This window comes from Coffea arabica, chromosome 2e (genome assembly GCF_036785885.1).
Source record: "Coffea arabica cultivar ET-39 chromosome 2e, Coffea Arabica ET-39 HiFi, whole genome shotgun sequence".
NCBI classification, from domain to species: domain Eukaryota; kingdom Viridiplantae; phylum Streptophyta; class Magnoliopsida; order Gentianales; family Rubiaceae; genus Coffea; species Coffea arabica.
Genome location: NC_092313.1, coordinates 29,693,901 through 29,712,627, shown reverse-complemented (window position 1 = coordinate 29,712,627; position 18,727 = coordinate 29,693,901). Strand labels below are relative to the sequence as shown.

The window sequence follows — 18,727 nt, the reverse complement described above, 5'->3', positions numbered from 1 at the left end:
CCAAAGAATACCCAAACCAACAACATGTGGTACTCATGGGAAACTTGGGCAGCATTGATTGCACGCTACTTGTATTGTTATTATATAAATAACCTAACTTATGGATTACATACTTTTGTTTGTGACATTTTGTATATATTCTAAAATTTCAGGAATATGAGTGGAACAACGCGATCGCGCGTATCTTAGTTCTCACTTTATATGAGTACTCTTTTAAACACTACAAAAAAATGTAGGTTATATGAGTATTCTTATGCATTATACAGCTCTACACCTCTATTTTATACACGGTAAATTAGTTACATGTCGGAACTTCCATCTTGAAGGTGCAATTCAAGAACACGTGGTTTAAGGGAGTTTTTCTAACCAAATTGTGTTTTAAGTGCTTAAAATTCCCATGCATATACATGCATTGTGCATTTCAAGTGAGTTTTTGGTGATATCATGGTTATAAAATCTCATGGACTCATTTGATATGTATTTAAGGCCAAAAAATGCCATTTTAGTGTAAAAGTGCAAAAATGACCAAAGAACCTCACCCCTCGATTTCCAATGTAAATGTGTTTGTTGTGTTTTGAGAGGATGGATATTGTGTTTATGGTATATTACATGTGCGTAGGAGGTTAGAATTGATAAAATGTTTGTCCAATGTGTGAATTGAAATTGGCCGAAAAAGGGGAAAAAAGTTTGAAAAATTGCAGTTTCTGCAATTATTGCAGAGAAACACGGATCCGAGCTCGGATCCTAGGAAGCCCAGAAAGATCCGACCGCGGATCTATAAATCCGAGCCCGGATCCATTTCAACCCAGATAGATCCGAGGGATCGCCTGTGTTTCTGTTGAGACTGATCCGAGGCCTTCATGAACCGATCCGAGCTCGGATCGGTTCGCGGATATAGCAGAAACGAGGCTTCGTTTCTGCACTTTTCAAAAATTTTCTTCCCTCTTCTCACCGAAACCCCACCCCTTTCTTCCAATCTTCCATTTTAACCATCAAATCTCCAATCTTCCTTCATAAAAACCTCCCCAAACCTCTTCTGATCAGTAACCCCAATCTATTTTACCAAGAAACAACATCAAACAAGGGTTTTGATCTGCAAAACCTCAATTCAGGCCGCACCTGATTTCCTCAACTTGGGGGGTATTTTGGCGTGTTTCTGTGTAAAATTTTACATCTTTTTCATCCTCCATTATCAATCTACACATTTGAGGTAACAATTTGCGAATTTCTTTGACATTTTATAATTTCTTATTCGGGTTTTTCTAGTTTTTGGGAATATTATGATAAATGCATATTTGTTGGGATTTCTTGATATAATTGTGCCACATTGTGCTTAAAGAGATTGTTACAGCTATTTTCATGCTTATTTTTGAGAAAACTGTGGATTTGGTGATATTTTAAAGATTTTTTCTCAATTTTTGGGCATGAACATTTTAGTGATTTAGACTTGTGAATGTTCGTTTTCATTGAATGAATGAATTTGTTCTTAGGAGTATAAGTTATTGTTGTACCAAATGAAAATGATATGCCAACTAGATCACATTCCATTGGGTAAAAGAGCGTGTTTATAATTTAGTTAAGTACGTTCAAACCTTTTGGCAAACTTACGGCTCATTTGTATGCACTTTATTAAGAATGCTATAGTCAATTGTTCTGTGATTCTTGGTTAAAATTATGATTATATTGGCATATACATTGTTAAAATGATGGTTAAGATTCAAATGATTCATTTCTTTGAGGACGATTTTACTTGAAAATATGCAATTGAGCTTGAAATGCGTAAAATAGGATCTTTGGTTGTGTTTTTTTTGGTACATGTTGGCAGGGAGTTTAGCCCTTTTACAAGGGGAAACTCTGCCGAAATTTTCTTAAATTCTTATTTAACATGTGTGAGCAAGTTTATACGTTTTCTAATGTACGTTCATCTTGTTTTGGTATAGGTATTATGGCTCGCACAAGGAGGGCTCGCATTCGTACTCCTACTCCTTTCTCAAGTGAGGAACACACACCCTCTTTGCATGAGGAGTCACCTGAGGAAGAATCTTCCTCACCTGAGCCGCCACCGCGTTCTCGCCGGAAGACCGCATCTACTAGCCGTGACGAGCCACCGCCAGACTACGATACCACACGATTCACATCGCTCGAAAACCAAGAGTGGTATGAAGCCGGACTGGACAAGGAGATCATCATTGAGAAACACTTGGCACCGGAGGTGGACGCGCACTATCACATTTCTACAGCATTCAAGAGACTTGGATGGGAGAACATTCTTCAGTTGCCCAAGCACTACTATCCCAACCTTGTCCGGGAGTTCTATGCTAATATAGAAAACAAGTAGAGCCACAGTGGCAACCTCATTGTCTCATGGGTTAGAGGCACGAGAGTGGCTCTCAATCGAGATGCACTGAGACGCTTCGTCCAACTCAAAGACGAAGGCGACGACGTCAAATTGACCAAGGAGTTCAAAGCTAGAGATCCTTGGCAAGTGGGAGAGGCTGTGGGACGTCTAAAGGGGCAGTACCGTGAGCGAGGAGTTCGAAAAAACTCACGGTATATGCCGACTCCTTCGATCATCGGTTCCACCTGATCTTCTATCTTTTTGCCTTTAATGTGGTGCCGAAAAAGAGTGGCAAACGGGAGATCCGAAATAGCGATCTCTATTTTCTGGATAAGATGATACATGGAGTGGGTAGGCAGTTGACCGGAATTCCTCTACCCAGCATTATCATCAGTTATATGCGGACCACAGCTCGCATGAGGGCCGGCGACACTTGTTTCGGATTTCCTCGACTGCTATCACTTGTTTTTGAGAAGTTCAAGGTTCCTCTTGGAACCGAGAGAGCGGTGGTAACTAGGTCGGCCGAGGAAGTGAATGCTACAATACTCAAATCCTTGGGTATTTCTACGGATTTTGGAGCTGCTTTGGTCCGGGACACAGGAGAAGCATCGACTTCCACTCAGCCTCCGCCTCACACTGAACCACAAGCGGAAACTCAAGGGACGGAGGCACAACAGACTCTTCCTCCTCCGATTCCGCGACTACCTCCTCAACCGCGCTCCAAGTGGCAAGAGCTCCTAAATGCCATTTGTTGTATGGAGACGCGAGTTGTCGAGTGCATTGACCAGACGGAGCGGATGATGACCGAGCGACTCGACCGACATGATCGCCGTCTTCGTGCGATTGAGGATCATTTCCATATCCGCCGGTCCCCTACTCCTACACCTCATCAGGAGGAGGGCCATATTGGTACCTCACAGGGTCCTCATGGAGCCGAGGAGGCAGTAGACCCTCGTTCCCAGCAGCCATGATGCTCTTTAGCGGATTGGATCTTTTATTTCTTTATTTTTCTTTTCTTTTGTTAAGACAAACTTTGTAGATTTTATTTTTCTTTTAGTTGAATCATCTTGTGCTACCTATGGTGTTTGGTACCCTTGTTGTCTCATTTTGGACAGAAATTGGATGATTGTGATGATTAAGGGCTTCAAATTGCATCACCACCTATTTGAGTGGCTCTCATTGTATTTTTAAATGCATAATTTTAGTTGTCTATGGCTTGAAAATATTGGTTTTGTATTTGGAAATATTGTCATAAGGTTAATTTTCTTGAATTTGAGGTTGTTGACAGGGAGTTTTGTCCATTTTTTAGGGAAAATTCTGTCAAAAATTGTATAAAATATTGTCAAAACTTTCAAGTTAATGGCCAAAATGTTCAATTTTGCCCATTTTTTTGAATTGCTTAAATGAGTGGATAAATGCATTATTTTTGTGAGATTGTGATGGACATTCCATATGAAGTTCATGCACGAGCTGAAATCAATGTCAAGATAGTCCAGAGGATAAAGTGCACAAGAAATTAGGAGCAAAAATGAAGGAAAAACGAAAGAAGCGAAAAAACTGGAAATTTAATGGAACCGATCCGAGCCCAGATCCGTCAGAGCTAGGACAGATCCGATCCCTCGTCTGTACTTCTGTAGGAGTGTATCCGAGGACAGAAGATCCGACCTCGGATCCATCATGGGAAGTTCTCGGATCCTAATGATCCGAGCTTGGATTTATATTCAACCTTCCGATCCGAGGCTCGGATCTGTCTCTCTCTACAGCAAGTGTCACACCTGTTTTCCTTTACCTTTCTCACAACTTTTCCAGCTATTTTGAGGGACAGAAATCGGTGGCACATGCTTCTGCAACAAAACAGAAGACCAATTGAGTTGTAGACAAAAGAAAATATCATATCTTTGATTCTGCTACTGACTACATTAGAGATACCACTCAGGGTTTGAGGCTTTTAGGATTCAGGATTTTACGGTTTCAGAGATCAAGAAATAGTGTTTTACGAGAATAGTACTTTCGGGTTTGACCGCCGTAGGATTTTAGTTTGACAATAGTGTGCCTTGATTAGGACTTTAGATTTGTAATAAAAATAGTAATCCTATCGTGCCGCAAAATTATTTTTTAATGGATATTAATAAACCCAACAACCTTGATTTAATGTTTTAGGGTTTACAAGGATTTGGTTTCTAAGATTTACGATTTAGTGTTTTACGGCTTTAGCACTTAGGGTTTTAGGATTTTTGCTGCAGTATAACTTTGTCTTCATTATCGCTTTATATTTTTAATCAAAATAGTAATCCAGCCCAAATAATTGTAAGTTAGGTAAAACACGCAAGATTTAATCGCTAGATCTTTGCTTTAATTTTTTTCCTTTTCCTTTTCAACTACCAAACAAATAACATGCACTTCATAAAAATAACTTATATAATTTTTTTTAAATAACATTGCGTTATGAAATTTCTAAAATTACAGTTGAAATTGTAACATATATTAATGACTATTAATTATTATATTCTTATAACTAATATTCATCGGTGTCAACAAATAAATACGATTCATTAATAACAAAGGAAAATTAGAATTTGATCAAAAAAATTTATTTGATACAAAAGGAAAAACACTTAATATTTTATTCACAACAAATAGTCAACACCTTACATGTTAACAATTTCATTCTATTTTTACATTGATGTATAAAATAGAAAGAACGTTGATCTATGAAATAGAAAGAACTATGCATGTGTATTTTTTTCACCATTTAAATGTATTATAATAAAATAACGTATTTTCAACCGTACAATTACCAATTTTTTTTATTATAAAAGAATTATGCATGTATAGTAAATTATATTAAAAAGATTATTGTTAATCTGATTTTGTTTTAGCACATATTTGATGACTTTAGCCACGTGCAAGTTTTAAAATAAAAAAAAAACATTATTCCTCTGCTAATTACAGATTTTTAAACAAAATTTCTCTAACCTTTCTCCGAAAAATAAGATTTTAGTAGAGATTTTAAAATAAGATTTTACTACCGACACCATTTTAGTAAAGACAAATTCTACAAAACAAACAATATTTACATTTACTTTTATATTTTTTATGGAGCTCTTAAATATCATTTTAAATTTTTTTCCTAACATTTTTGAATTTAATTTTCTGAAAGTCATACTTATAAATGCGAAATCTAACAAAAAAGTTAAATACAATTTTTGGAGGTCACATTTAACAAATGCGAGCTATTTGCAAAATTTTAAATATTTGCAACATTTTAAAAAAAACATTTACGAGCTTTCTGGAAATAAATCCCTAGCTCTCAAAAAATAATAAAAAAAATAAAGAAAAAAAAATAAAGAGGAGCTCGCATTCGCGGAATGCGAGCTCTTCTCTAACCTCGCATTCATGAAATGCGAAGACCCCCGGATGGAATGGTATGCCAAAATCACCCCTTTTGTAGAATTTTTTTTAAATTCATCACAAAATTAGAAATTTCTTGTTATACCCCTTGCTTGTATTAGCTTTCCAGTCCAGTTCCATGCTATGATTCCCTTTCCTGTTCTTACAGATTGATTTGAGATGGCTGCATCTGTGTTAATGTTAACCACCCTTGGCTTTGGTGGTTCCCATCTCTCCTGTTGCTTCTGCTATGTTGTTCATGTTTTGTTCATGTTTTGGTCTTTTCCTTAAAGAGCAAATAATATGATATGGTGTGGAATGTGACTATTGCCAAACAATTGGATATGTGAAGAAGTGTTCATTCCATAGGTCAGGCTTCTTCATTTGGTGTTATGATTTCCATTTTTATTGTCAACTTACAACAAAATTAGGTTGAAGAAGAGGCATGCTTTAAGATCGTTTCCTTCACTCTCTTCTAAAATAAACTTCAAAAGCATAATAAGATTGACCTGAAAAATCATTTCTCTTCTTCTTCTTCTTTTTTTTTTCAAGTTGACCATCTTCATTCATAGACCTAAACTCTATAAGTCAGAGTATTGGAGCTAAATTTTACACTAAAAGACCTTAACTTAATGACAAAAAGAATCCGGAAAAAAACATAATAACGGTTAGAATATAGGAAGAAAGAAGACCGTATATAATCCTTATACTTTATAAGATTGAGTTTTGGTCAAACAGAGAGTTGAATTTCAACCGCATGGGTGGAGGCATTTTGGAAATTTGGAAAATATGTTAGTTTTTTCAACATTTTGGTGCAACTAATTGCAACATGTGTTTGGGTGTTTTTACATTAAAGCTCCCATGTTTATACATTTAAAACTTGTATTTGTAGACACATCTGGGTATTTGTGGAATGTGAGCTTATTTGGCAATCATTTGTGCATTTGGCTAAATTCATATAAGCGTGTGTTTTTGTGCAATTATTGAAATGGGGTTATTATGTAATTAAAATAGAGCCATGTTGCTGATAACATCAATAATTGCAGTATAACTGCATTTCAATTGTCTAAAACACTCATAATTATATCAACACCTGTTTTCCTATATCTAAAACTCAGCCGTTTGAAACAGCTTCTCTATCAATAATAAAACACCATTTAAATCCCAATTAAATGGCCAATAGCGTGGGTATACTACTGAGTTATTGTCTGAGCATCAATTATGGCTCTTTCAATTTTTTCTCATTCACATTCTTCGGTTTTCCCCCTTTCTACTTTTAAGACTGTGTTATTTTTTTTAGCCTTTACACTCGGGAGCGTTTGGTAAAAGGGTATCGGAATGAGATTATGGAATAAACTCCATAATTGATGTTTGGTTCACTACTATGGGAATTGAATCTTTGGAATGATGTCTACAAATTTGGCAATCCTCCATTCCTTGGTAAGTTGGTGGGTTTTGTCCAAAACCCAAGTATGATTCCAAAATCTTATAATTACACAATATTTAGTATAATTAATATTTATATATATTATATATTATATATTTATATTATAATATATACATATATATATAACATATTATAATTATAATATTTTATTATAATATTACTATATTAGATAAATATATATTATAATTATTTAGTTAAATATATATATTTATATAATGTATATTATAAATTTATTAATATTATATAATAATATATTTATAATATATATGTATATTTATAAATGTATATTATATGTGCATATAATTATAATATATACAAGTATATAATATTCATAAATTATAATTATATTTATTATTTTAAATATAATAATATATATTAATAACTATATTTAATACTAATATGCATTATATTTATAAAATATTAGTACAATTAATATTTATATATTATATATTTATAATTATATATTTATATTATAACATTTGCATAATTATAATTAATTATATATATAATATTTAATTTAATTAGTTACAAATTTATAATAATGATATTTTTATATTATATAATTGTATATTATAATTATTTAGTTAAATATAATTATATTTATATAATATATATTATAATTTTATTAATATTATATAATAATATATTTATAATATATATGTATATTTATAAATGTATATTATATGTGCATATAATTATAATATATACATGTATATAATATTAATAAGTTATATAATTATAATTATTATTTTAAATATAATAATATATAATAATAACTATATTCAATATGTAATATATATTATAGTTATATAAAATATTTGTATATATTATATAATTATAATTATATATTTATATTATAACATTTGTATATTTATATTTAATTATATATATAATATTTAATTTAATTAGTTACAAACTTATAATAATAATATTATTAGTTATATGTATTATATAATGTATATTAATTTATGTAATATAATTGATATTATCAATTATACTAATAATTATACATGTTTACTAATAGAAATTATTAATTAGTTATACTAAATTTACTAATACATTTATACCAATATATTTAATTAGTGAAAATTTCTTATATCCCATTTACAAAGAGCCAATGACTATCATTTATGATGTGATTTATAATATATTTATTATATTCCATTCCGAAAGAGCCGACGAATCAAACATCAACTATAGTAATGGTACACATTCCAGGTACTTGAACCAAACAGATGTATTGGAATGAATGACTTCATTCCAAATCCAGAATATCCGATTCCGAATCCGAATCCGATTCCAATGTGCGAACCAAACGCCACCTCAGTATTTCATAATGGTTTTCAGCAGAAGCTATATTTCCTTAGTATTACTTAATATGCGTTGTTATCTTATTTTTATCTTCATTTATTTGCTCACCACAGGCACCTAAAAAATCTTCTTTAACCACATGAGCCAAACACCTACGGGATGTGCAGACATTCCCGCCTAGTAATGTTTAACATTATCAAGATAACCACTATTACCACCGGCAAAGAATAACCAAGTTGCTCTACAAACTAATTCATTACTGTAACTTGTCTCATAAAACTCTCTAGTCTGTCCATCACAATCTTCAATTTATGTACATGTCTATAGTTTCTTTCAGAGGGCCTAGATTTCTAGCCAACTTATATAAATTTTCTGCTGATTGGACTAACTTGCTAGTATATTCTTTCTGATCTTTGAACACTAATGCTGCTTCTGACAAGCCTGCAACAATTTCTCTTGTAAAGTTCAATATAGTTCCATCACAAACTGAAATAGGCCTTGGAAAACTAATATTATAATTTTCTGAGGATTTTCTCCACTTTTTAGTTTTATTCATTGAGAATTTTCTCCAATTCTTTTTTGCTTTTTGTCAAGTGTAAACCATATAAAACAATTTACCAACACCAAGTAAGATATACTAATATAGTACCTACTGAAGAAGGTTCCATTTTAGAAGAGAACCAAATAAACTTCGTCTTTCATACTATATTATTATTAATTTGAGACCTCATCATACTATTAAGAATCATAAAAACTGAAAGCAACAACTCGTCATACTACTAAGAATCATAAAAACTGAAAGTTGGTGAAGAAAACTGATTAATCTTTAAATTAATCGAGCATATACGTAAAAGGTACATTAGGAAATCTAATTTTGTATACACAACAGATTATGCACAGAGCTAAACAGTTGTTAACCAAGACAATTAAGGTCATTTCCAAAGATTAGCTTAGAATTTGAGAGAAAATGTAGAATCCAAAAAAAAAAAAAAAAGTGAAAGTATATGAAGTTAATCCAGGACTTCTCCATGTATATCATACCTCAAAATTTTATCATGTCTGCTGCATACTAAAAATTCAAAATTCCAAAGCTATCTTCTTGAATAGGTGAGGATGATGCAGCATATCCCTTCTCATGATATTATTTATCTCCAGCAAAATAAGTGAGAGATTGAATGAATGGATAGAATACTGGAATTCAACCAAAAAAAAAAAAAACAGCATCATTGCATGCCCCAATCACCATATAGAATAAGATATTAAGGCTCTTGCTCCAGATTTTGCTGTTTGCTTTATCACTTTAGTTCTCAGACTGTTTTTTACTTTTTTTTTATGGTTTTTAAATGCTTTGTTTAGTGTCACCATTCTATATTTTGATTTTGAAATGTCATGAAAGCTAATTAAGGCAAATATAAATTTTGCTCAAATGAACCTATCTTTCTTTAATTTCAAAGTCCTACTACATGAATTATACTATACTTTCAAATGTATATGCAATTCTATTCATAGTGTGTATTTTAAAATTTTAACACTGTCTATTGTCAAGCTTTGTATGTAAAAGGATCACCCTGAAATTTTGATATGTGATAATGCAATCAAGCAAAGGAAAAGGGATCTTTAGCTAAGCAAAGCAATCAAGCATGAGTTCACATTCAAGAACACAACTCAGGAAGTTATGTAGTGTAAGTAAGGAAGGAACTTTTTGACCATTGCATTAGTTATTAACTATGTTGATCCTGATATCCAAACCTAGGAAACTTTTAACCCTTGTATAAAACAAATCAAATAAAAAAAATATTGTGCTTCAAATTCTCATAACTAAGTATTTATAATGTTTGTCCACTATAATGGAAAGTGAACTCAAAATTACAATTAGATAGTTAGCCACATCAGTGCAGAGAATAAGTACAATCAAATCCTCACTGATTCATTGACTTGGCAATATATATTATATAGATAGTTAAGCAAATCAAATCATATGATATTACTTCTTTTTCCCTTTTTTTTTTCTTTCTTAATAAGTTAAATCTATGATTGAGAAATTTACTGTATAATATGAAGAGCTGCATGAAATTACCGTGAAGGATTTGATTCAATCAATTCTAATGACATAGCATTTACAGTAAATGCAAAAAAAAAAAAAAAAAAAAATTCACAACAGAAAGAGGATAATTTTACTCATTTACTCACGGTCTTTACATAAAGGGATACCATAATTGACATTGATAAGAATAGTAAGTACATTATATATTCAGTGATTCTAAAAAGAAAATATTCAGAAAAGCGTATTTTTGTCCATCATATATATAGATACTCGAGATTCTGAAAAAGTTGAAGAATCCTTTTAACGATTATCTTTCCTATGCTGCAACAACAAAGATAAGAATAAAATCACAAGATATTCTTGGGTATTAGGAAGGATTTACCAATAAGTCGGAGTGAGACATCACTACCCTGTCACACCAGTTGATCTAGGAGATTACCCATATAATTCAGAGTTTCTAACGCAACCAAAGCTTCCAATTCTAAATAAATCCAAGTTCAATGAGATTCGAATTCAAGATGGGAATTGACAAAAGTCAAATCATGAAAATAGCATATTTCAGAAATAAAGCATCAATCCTTTAAGAAAAATTCTTTGAATAAACAAACCATTAGAATTTGATGGTACATTCATGTATCAAAACAAATCAACTATATGGATGAGAAAAGGAATAAATTGTTCCCCTTAATAAATATACAAAAAATACACCCTGTACTCGTGCAATAATAATGAATTAACAAATCTTTTCACCAATGGAGCTGAGGACAATGCCCTTTTGTGGTATATGTGTTGCTGGTTTTGTAGATTGGTCCCGTATTAGTGTTCTAGTTTAGAGCCAATTTAGGACTAATGTAAGAAGTTAGTTGTCGATACGATGGACCTAGTCCTACTCTATACTATCGGGAGGGGGTGACCCAACGAGGTCAAAGAGGAAATTCGATGGGACTGAACCACTACTGATCCAGATAGGTGCCTACGAATCTGCTAACGAAACATTCTAGAAAGTCCTGAATTTTTAAAATACAAGCCAAGGGATTCAATCCCTTGATTTACACCCAAGTAGAACTTTAAGACTCTTTTGGTGGCCAGTTACTCTAAAAGTAGCAGGTTAGATCGAATTAGAATGTGACTTCACTTATATTGTGTTCAATTAGGAGTTTAGGTATATTATGCATTACAAAAGAAATAAGGAACAAACATGATTATATTATACAGCAGTAATAGATGAATAGATAATAGATAGATATCATCAATGCTTGGTCACTAGACTCTATTCGCAACTCCCATTCTGCTGCCTCAATTGATAGCCGTTCCTTACCCTACCACAATAACCTCCTCCTGAAATTTCTCCCTTCTTCTCAATTAAACCAATGATGAAGAAATAATTGGTAAGCATGTCTCTGCAGCTGAATGAAAACAGTACAGAACACAGTACAATTTTATCTGTTTTATCTGCTTTATTGAATGAAATAATAGGAAATGCCATGAATAGCAGAATGAATTAATAAGTGAAAGCTATTCTTTCCGGTAAAAGAGAAACATACAAAAAAAAAATAGGAGAAAATGACCTATACAGATATATTTAGTCCGTGAAAATGGTACACCATGCTTATCTATTTTATTATCATCTTGATCTCTGGACGCCAACCCAACGAGCATAATCGACCCACCTGTCAAGAAAGAGATGAATACTTGAAAAGATAAGGAAATTATATCTATTGAATTGAGATGACACAAGGATCCTCACATCAAAGAGCCTAAAAAGGTGTTGCCAGTTCGCACAACAAAGCATGTTGCACTAAGAGCAAGCTTGCGGTTGTGTAGCAAAGGTTCCAACATTCGTTGCTCGATAATCCCAGCAAGTATTTGGTACCTATCATATTAACAAATTATCATAAGCAACAAGGCAGATGAGCTACAACATCCTACAAAGTTGTTCAGGAATTGAACGCTTTATCAGATTAGGAGAGTCATCTCCTGGACTTTCAGAGGATGTGTCACGTTGCCTTCACCCACAAATGGCCTTATTTTTTGTTGTTCTTCTAATAAGCTTCCTTTTGCAGTTATGTAGTGGAGAATATAAAGTGAGAGACGGCGAAAATGGATGGGCCTATTTTAAAGCTAGTGATAAGACAATTACCAAGATTGCATGTAGTCTTTGCGGAAGTTATGAGATTGCATCAACTCTTAAGGGTCATACCAGATTGAGTAGATTCTGAGGCACCCCAGCGTTAGAATGATTAAATGGCACTTTGAAGGTGTTCACTGTGTATATCTTGTAATCGTACATTCTAAAACTACCTAGTAGCCTATTCATGTGGGGATTTTCAAGACTAAAGCAGCTTGCAGCATCTTAACAGTTGACTCTTGTAATGAAATGATAGGTAGTCTGGCTAATTACTATCTCTAACTCCATCCGTTCCCGGGTTGGGTTAGGGAACCAAGAGGAGCATCAATACCAAGTTCCAGCACTGCATATTTAGATGCATGTCTGACCGCTGAATGTACTTGATGACATTTGTAGAGAGAAGCACCTTAGAATATACCTAGTAACTAAACTTGTTGGAAATCATGACTGACAATCACACAACAGGGAGGGCTTAACACAACCTCAAAGTATTGAAGATAAGTGAAAAGCAGAGGATCCCCAGTCATGACAGGGTAAATTCAGTTTTAATGGCTAAAAGGCAAGTTTAGAACCATGTATTAGCTGGAAGCAGTAAACTGATGTACCTAAGGTTGCTAGAAACAGCCATATAGACACCATACGCAGTGCAGGTTGACAAAATTGGCAGGTCCTCGGCTTCAGCAGCAAAGTTTTTATCAACAGCCTTTCGTGCATTTATTAGTAAGTTTGTGATGCCTGTACCAATCTGAGAACAAGATGAAATCAACAAACACGGTATTGACAATTTGCTACAAGAAACCTTCATAAGCCTAAAGAAACACGGGACCAACATGGTATGCTACAAGAATACATACACATGCATGTAAAACTGAGCACAAACACTAATAAATAAGCAGTTGCCAGTGATTCTGAACAGAAACATTAAGAGACACTTCATCAAAGAACTCCAGTAAAATTAGTTTCTCTTCTAAAGTCTCAATAACATGGAAGTATTGCAATTAAAAGCAGAAGCTGCAGAGCAAAATGGATTTTATACTATACGATGGATGATGGCAGTATAATGCAGCAGGTACAGGAAAAAGAATTCTTTAATTTTACCTTGTTGATCATACCTAATTGAGTAAGCCTAAAAGATATATGAACAGCAAAATTAATCAACCCTCTCAAAAATGTCACAGAACAAAGACTTGGGCCATATTTCATCTCTATTATACTCTTGAGTAATTGAAGTAGGGATATCTTGTCCAGATGAACATAATTTTGCTATTATTCCCATTCTTTAACTGCAGGCATATTCCTAAGTACAAACCGCAACTTTTCCAAATCCTCTTGCTATACCAGAATGAGTAAACTGACATTCAGCAAGCTAGGACCTCAAATGCCCTTTATGTTGCTCATTTGAGCCCTCACCAGATACTTTGCATTACACAGTGGCACCAAGCAGAAGTATGCTTGTCCATACTGATTGACACCAATATTCAAGTGTGCGTAACATGCCTATGTAGGAGGTGCACTAAACCCATGATCAGTAGTTGAAGTTGCAATTTTAGTATACCACAGTAGCATCTTGGATACTGTAGAATTCCAAATTATACATGAGCAGATGTGTTGCTGAGACATTCAATGTTGTCTCCCAATATGTATATTGTACATATTCCCCAACTTGAGAAGTAACAATCAAATCAACCCGAGGGCGCCAACAAATTTTCAACATTGGGCTTTTCTTCTAGTCCAGCAAATGGAACATCAGAAGAAACATCTAACTCCAACTATGGTACATGTCAACTTAACTTACCAGAGATGCACTGGTCCCAACACCGAAAAGCTCGGCTCCATTTCTCTGCAGGGTAGTCATGAGTAAAGTTACTTTGATTTGAATTATTTTCTTAGAAGCCAGGCCTAGAGAGTCATGTATTATGCATTAGAAAATATACCACTATGGCACCAAATCTTTGTAATATTGTATAGGATGTGCCAGCCAAGGCAACCTGCAGACAGAAGACATATGTAACAATAGTAACTATAACAATGACATTGCATCAACATTAATAAGACTAATAATAATAATATTTGTAACATTAATTACAAGGGGAGAAAACAAACATGATAATTGAAGTTAAAATGCATAATTTGAAAGCTTAGCAGCAAAAGTGTCATTTATTGAACTCATCACCTGAAAAGCATTATCTGGACAGCCGTAGAAGAACTTTTTGATACGTCCAGCACTAACTGCAAGAGGTGGTCGCAGAGAAACAGTAGGAGCAGGAAGCCAGACTAGCATGAAATCTGCAACAAGGGCCATAACCTAAATAATCATCATAACAAAGTCAGGAATTTCAAGAAGAGAATGTTCTTATTTCTGCCAGACAACAGAGAGCAAGGCAGGGAAGTAACAAAAGGGTTTCAGACAAAGGAATATTGCTACATTTAAATTACCAGGGCCACAATCTAAACCTTTCACATAAACATGAAATTCCATCTAAATCAATAAGCAAACAACATTCATGAACATCACCATTTTGACCCTCTATATGTTTGTTGGTTGTCAAACCTTCAAATAAGACAATCTGGATTAATCCAGCTTTCTTAACATTTCAATTCAGAAACTTCACCACGTGCTGAACCTATTCAATTGCTCACCATTGCCAACAACGTCAAACTCATAGGGAAGATTGGGATAAGCCCAGCAACTCAATAATATGTGTCCTAACAGTAGGACAGTGAAGATTATTTTGCAAAATGACTACAATGAAATGTTTATTCCAATTAGGCTTCTAGTGAAGCATCAGTGAAGAATAAAAGACAGGTCTTAACTATTTGCTTATGCATCCAATAGATTACTTTCTAGAACTGAGAACAATTTAAAGATATGTACATTTAACTCTCATATTTTGCTCTCATCTGATTGAAAATCTCTTCACACAAATATTTCAAGCTTAATTTTCCAGTTCTTGGAAAGTTATGATCCTCGACAAAGGTTAATTTAAAAGAACAACTTGAAGAAGTTAACAGACAAAATTTCACTTACAATGGAGTGTGCAACAAAAGTTTTCTTTCAATAGTAAAAGCAAGCCAAAAAGTTTTTTAGAAACCATCTTTACTATGATAAAAGTCCTAATAGAAAAGAAGCAGAGAAAGCTTTAGAGAGGTTCCTAGCAATCCTTATGCAGTTATTGATCCCTAGTCCACTTTGAAGTTCATTAGCCATGTAATATGCATGTTTTGTTCCTCTTTTCAGACATATTCTGCAGTTCTCAGAAAGTGAAGTCTCAAGCATTTGTATGCTGAAAGTTATGTTAAGTAAGAAACCAAAAGCTTTTATAGTTCAAGTCTAATAAAATCTTCCATATACTTATGTATACAGTTCAATATGGATGTCAGTCAACTCAAAGTGTATCTACAGAATTATAGCAGTTCTTAGCATACCCATGCCTTTCTTTTCATAATTCTCGATATTCTATTTTTTCTTAATCATATGATGCCAAACCATTTTGCTTTTCTCATATCATTTTCAAAATCCTTCTCATTGGAATAGCATCAAATTACTCTAAAATGAATAAGCAAAGAATGAATTTCCGCACTTGGTGCAGTCAATTTTCATAGAGTATTTTTTTTCAAATTGTACCATGGTAAAGCTCCACTACAACACTGATTTTCAACTGTAAGCCAATTATCAGATTACAACACAGGCACTACAAGGCATCAATTGTCTATTCTCAAATCACATCGTTGCTAAAGGAAATAAGAGAGGAATAATTCATCATAAGATGCCAATTCAATTTATAGAGTATCTTTTTCCATTTCTAATGTTACTTTACCACTTCAAAATTGAACCAAGTGGTAGAATTCATATCCAGGAGGAATATCAATAAGGTTATGCCCTAAACTAATTATGCCGAGCTGGTGAACATATAGGTTAGAGATGAGAATCTAGAAGAGATAAACATACCACGTCAGCAAAGACAAAATCTAGCTCCTTGCTAAACTTCTCTCTCCGTTTTTTCAACTCTGCAGCAGTCTAGAAGTGCAAACTATAGAAATCAATCTCTACATATGCAGAATAACTGCTTTTCGAAGCATCAATGAAACAATAAGGGGAAAAAAGGCAGAAAAAGATACATAATTCAGATTTCACGTAGTGACAAGCCACGTAATAAAGATAGAATGAGTGATTTATCCAAAATGAGAATTAACTGGCCATTTGAGTTACAAAGCACATTCTTATTTATCAAAACTGATGAAAGGAGATCAAAATGGCAAAGACTAAAGGTGGATGGGGGCCAAAAGCATAATTCTTTTGACGTGGTTGACATGCATAAGAGCCTTCATTGCTGAAGAAAACTCCACCTAATTTCGAAAGTACCCGAATGCCACCAATAACAATCTTGGGCTGCTCTACGGGTTACTTATTGCATTTCAGTTAGATGTCTCAGCCTATTTCAAAAAATTACGATGGAACTTCAACGCATTATCTTCCAAACCAGTTAATCCATTTAGATGACATAAAATCTCGTAAACATACCAGAAATTAACCTCTAAGTTTATGTAAACAATCACCAAACTGAACTTAATCAAATATAAATTCTGGTAAAAGCATTTCTAAATCAACATCTCCCTCTCCTCCAAAAACAGGTAATAAACAAGCACATGCTCTGTCCTCAGCGGTTCAATATAACCATTCTACTACAACAAAAGGTACCACAAACTATTACCTTGGCTCGACAGTAAAGATGGCATTCAGGAAATGAAAAATTAATGAAAAGCCCGCTTGAATAGGTGATTCACATAGAGGGAACAATTATTAGACTATCGATCAGAGAGGGGATTGTACTGATTTTTGTTGATAAACATACTACTAAATTTGTTCCTTATGAACTAAACATCCAATCGAGCCCTTTTCACAAAGAAGTTTACCTCTCAAATTTTGTTGACAACAATTGTAAAGATAGCAAGAAAAAGAAGTAAAACACAAGATTGAATCAGAAATAAGCTAAACCTTGGTGAATATCCCAACACCACATTCAATGCCAACTTTTGTCAAGAAAAGATCATCAGCTAGTAACCTTTCCTTGAACCCTCCAAACTTAAGCAACCACCGCAGTAGCTGCCACTCCTCCAACTCAAAATACGTCGAAACAATAGAGCCCGGAATCCTCCCAGCTTCTATAGCAGCAGCCAAGTCCCTAGGAATGCTATCCAATGATCTCCCAACCTCAGCCAACGCCATCAAGGCTTCGACCTTGTTCTTTGCTCCTGCATCTCCACTGTCTTCCCCTCCTCCTCCTCCACTACCTCCACCACCACCACCTCCACCTGCACCTGCTCCACCAATGTCACCGGCGTCACCACTGCTGTTGCCGGTGTCTGTGCTCTGGTAATCTTTAAGGGTGCAGAAGAAGAGGGAAGGACGGGATTTTAGTGGGGTGCGGAAGGAAGTTAGTTTAATTGAGGAAAATGGTGCGGAGGAGGTTGTGGTGGTTTTATGAGTTAGTGAGGTGAAAGTGAGGTGAGTATTTAGGTGGTTATGGTGGCTGTGGAATGAGGAGAGGGAGAGGAGAGAGCTGTAGGTGAGGTTGGAGAAGGTGGTGGTGGCGGTTACCATGGTGGTTATCTGGTTGTCACCTTGCTCTTTCTTCCTCTCTTTGACGAGAGGGACGGAGAGACTGAAATGAGTGTGTGAGTGTGTGTTGACGTGTCGGGTGGGGGTTTTGGTTGTTTGGTCGTGGGGAAGAGAGGACTGCTTGTCAACTGAAAGCTCTGTGGACTGTGATAATACAGTTGATGTTTGACTTTGAGAATTTTATTTTACTTTATGCTTTCTTTTTTTTTGTTTTTGACTTTTTAACTTTGGGATGCCATTTTGGCAAACGGATTTACAAATTGGTTCTTAGGAACAAATAGCGGACCGAGTGAACCTGTGGCTCTTTTCCAGTGGTTCGGGAACGGATGCCTACCTCTGCCAAGATTGCATATTTTGTTTGTCTTTTTTTTTTCGAAACTATAGAAGTTTTTAGTTAATATTCAAAACCGTATAACATTTGAGCAACGGCTCAATCAGCTTTACATAAG

General features: G+C 34.3%; 1 protein-coding gene across 2 annotated transcripts; it reads right to left on the bottom strand.

Annotated features, from left to right (window-relative positions):
* Positions 1-11,954: 11,954 nt before the first annotated feature.
* On the bottom strand, positions 11,955-18,421 carry LOC113732340 (protein RETICULATA-RELATED 4, chloroplastic). Of its 2 annotated transcripts, XM_027258044.2 has the most exons (8): positions 17,655-18,421; positions 16,608-16,676; positions 14,832-14,963; positions 14,593-14,646; positions 14,454-14,498; positions 13,264-13,403; positions 12,278-12,403; positions 11,955-12,200 (listed from the first exon to the last, which is right to left on the bottom strand). In XM_027258044.2, exons 1-8 carry the CDS (start codon positions 18,258-18,260, stop codon positions 12,155-12,157), a joined length of 1,218 nt encoding a protein of 405 aa, XP_027113845.1. In that variant the 5' UTR covers positions 18,261-18,421; the 3' UTR covers positions 11,955-12,154. The 2 variants fall into 2 exon arrangements, with proteins under 2 accessions (XP_027113845.1, XP_027113846.1); XM_027258045.2 differs by lacking the exon at positions 16,608-16,676 and having other exon boundaries at positions 17,655-18,398.
* Between the last annotated feature and the right edge of the window lie 306 nt (positions 18,422-18,727).

What these genes read in the sequence shown, in the direction of transcription:
- LOC113732340 (XM_027258044.2), bottom strand. Translation starts at nt 18,260, where the DNA reads ATGGTAACCGCCACCACCACCTTCTCCAACCTCACCTACAGCTCTCTC. An exon ending in GTGTTGGGATATTCACCAAG is followed by an intron (nt 16,677 to 17,654) that starts GTTTAGCTTATT and finishes TTGCACTTCTAG; the next exon opens with ACTGCTGCAGAGTTGAAAAA. An exon ending in ACCTTTTTAGGCTCTTTGAT is followed by an intron (nt 12,201 to 12,277) that starts GTGAGGATCCTT and finishes CTTTCTTGACAG; the next exon opens with GTGGGTCGATTATGCTCGTT.